This window comes from Echinops telfairi, unplaced genomic scaffold, assembly GCF_000313985.2.
Source record: "Echinops telfairi isolate 266 unplaced genomic scaffold, ASM31398v2 ScPeMD7_443;HRSCAF=831, whole genome shotgun sequence".
NCBI classification, from domain to species: Eukaryota; Metazoa; Chordata; class Mammalia; order Afrosoricida; family Tenrecidae; genus Echinops; species Echinops telfairi.
In genome coordinates, this window is record NW_022104341.1 from 47268917 (window position 1) to 47270759 (window position 1843).

Here is a 1843-nt window from a genome sequence, read left to right on the forward strand (position 1 = left end):
AATGTCGGGGATTTAAGTGGAGAGAAAATGTTTTGAGAATGATGAGGGCAATGAATGTACAAATGTGCTTTACACAACTGATGTGTGTATGGATTGTGATAAGAGTTGTATGAGCCCCTAATAAAATGATTTTTAAAAGAACGTTAAAAAAAATGATGAAGGCAACAACATATGTTAAAAAATCATGTTAGAGGACAATAATCAATGCCATTCTTTATATGCCATTCTAAGTATTCTAATAATGTCAAAAGAGCTTGACATTTTTAAAGTAGAATCAAGAGGTTCTGTTGTGCCAGAAAGTATCCTACAATCTTGTTGAGGAATAGCCATTGTGAGTGAGACACCAGTACAGTTCAATCTGGTTCAAAAACAGTGTGTATGCAGCATGTTTCAAGATATATCTCTTCAAAAAATATCATTACCTGTCTTACACTATTTTAATGGCAAAGATATAAAGTAATATGAACACAGTTTTAACTCCATTTGAGTTCTATGCCCTCACTTTCCGATAGCTATTTGAGATTTTTCTCTCAAAAATCAAGTGATCAACATACAATAAATAGATTACAACAAATCTGGGAAAGTTCAGCATACCTCAGAGATATTGTAGGTTCAATTTCAGACCACCACAATAGAGCAAATACCACAATACAGTGAGTCAGGCAAAGTTTTGCTTTCTCGGTACACGTTTAAGAGTTATGTATACAGTATGGATTGTGATAAGTTATACGAGCCCCCAATAAAATTATTTTTTAAAGAGTTATGTATACATTGGAAAGTGGGTTGTCACAGATGCAGTTAGGTTATAATTTAGTGTCATATTCCTTAATATCCACTTAAATTTGTTCTCATTTTTAATGTTTCCTGCTTTCTTTTCTTTTTAATTTTTTTCCTGTTTATTATAATGGTGTTTATTGGTTTTCTTTTTTTAAATAATTTTATTGCGGTATCTTACAGCGCTTATAACAATCCATACCTGCTTTCTTTTCCATTGAAGTTTTTATCTGTTTCACTTTGTTATTTTTGTTAGCTTTGGGTGTTTTTTTTTAATGTTTTTCTTCATATGAAATCCAGGATAGGTAAATGTATAGAGGCAGTAACTGGGGTATTGCAAGAAAGTCAAGGGTAATCTGATAATGATGAGTACAAGAATGAAAAAAAGTTCTAAGACTGATGGTGGTGATAACTGTACAACCCTTCTTGATGTAATTAAACTATTGAATTGTATGATATGTGAATTATACGCCAACAAAACCATTAAAAAAGTTATATTTATACTATACTTTAGTCCACTAAGCATTCAACAGTATTATGAAAATGTTTGAAAAATTAGGAGAATTACAAAAATGTGCCACAGAGACACAAAGTGAACACATGGTAGTGGAAAAATGGTATTGGTTAACTCATTCAAGGCAAGGTTGCCACAAACCTTCCATTGGTAAAACATGCATTATCTGTGAAGAGTTATAAAGTAAAGTGATTTTTATGTTTATTTATTTGTTTTACTGTATCAATAATTACTGGGTGTGTATATGACCCAAGCGTTTGACTAGGTGGTAAGGATGCAACCAAGAACAAAAGATAAAAGATCTTGTCTTCATGGAACTCATACCAGAGATTTTTTATTTTCTGTAAGGCAAAACTTACTTGGACTGAACCTCCATTAAGACAGTACTGAATTCTGCTATGCACAACTGCTCGATGTACTCTAATCCTTTTGTTTCATTGAAGTATTTCCTTTGGATAGTAGTGAAATGAACATTCTGAAAAGTTTTATTTAAAAACCACAATTTAAAATTACATATACTTGTCCAAAACTTCATTCTTAAACACACTGCAATAT

The 1843-nt window shown here is 31.6% G+C and overlaps 1 protein-coding gene across 1 annotated transcript in view; it reads right to left on the minus strand.

Moving 5' to 3' along the window:
* Positions 1–1843, minus strand: part of MSH4 (mutS homolog 4) — a 92627-nt gene that overhangs the window by 64951 nt on the left and 25833 nt on the right. Inside the window, exon 6 of the mRNA XM_045291737.1 lies at positions 1648–1763. Coding sequence (XP_045147672.1) covers positions 1648–1763 — 116 coding nt within the window. The remainder of the gene's footprint in view (positions 1–1647; positions 1764–1843) is intronic.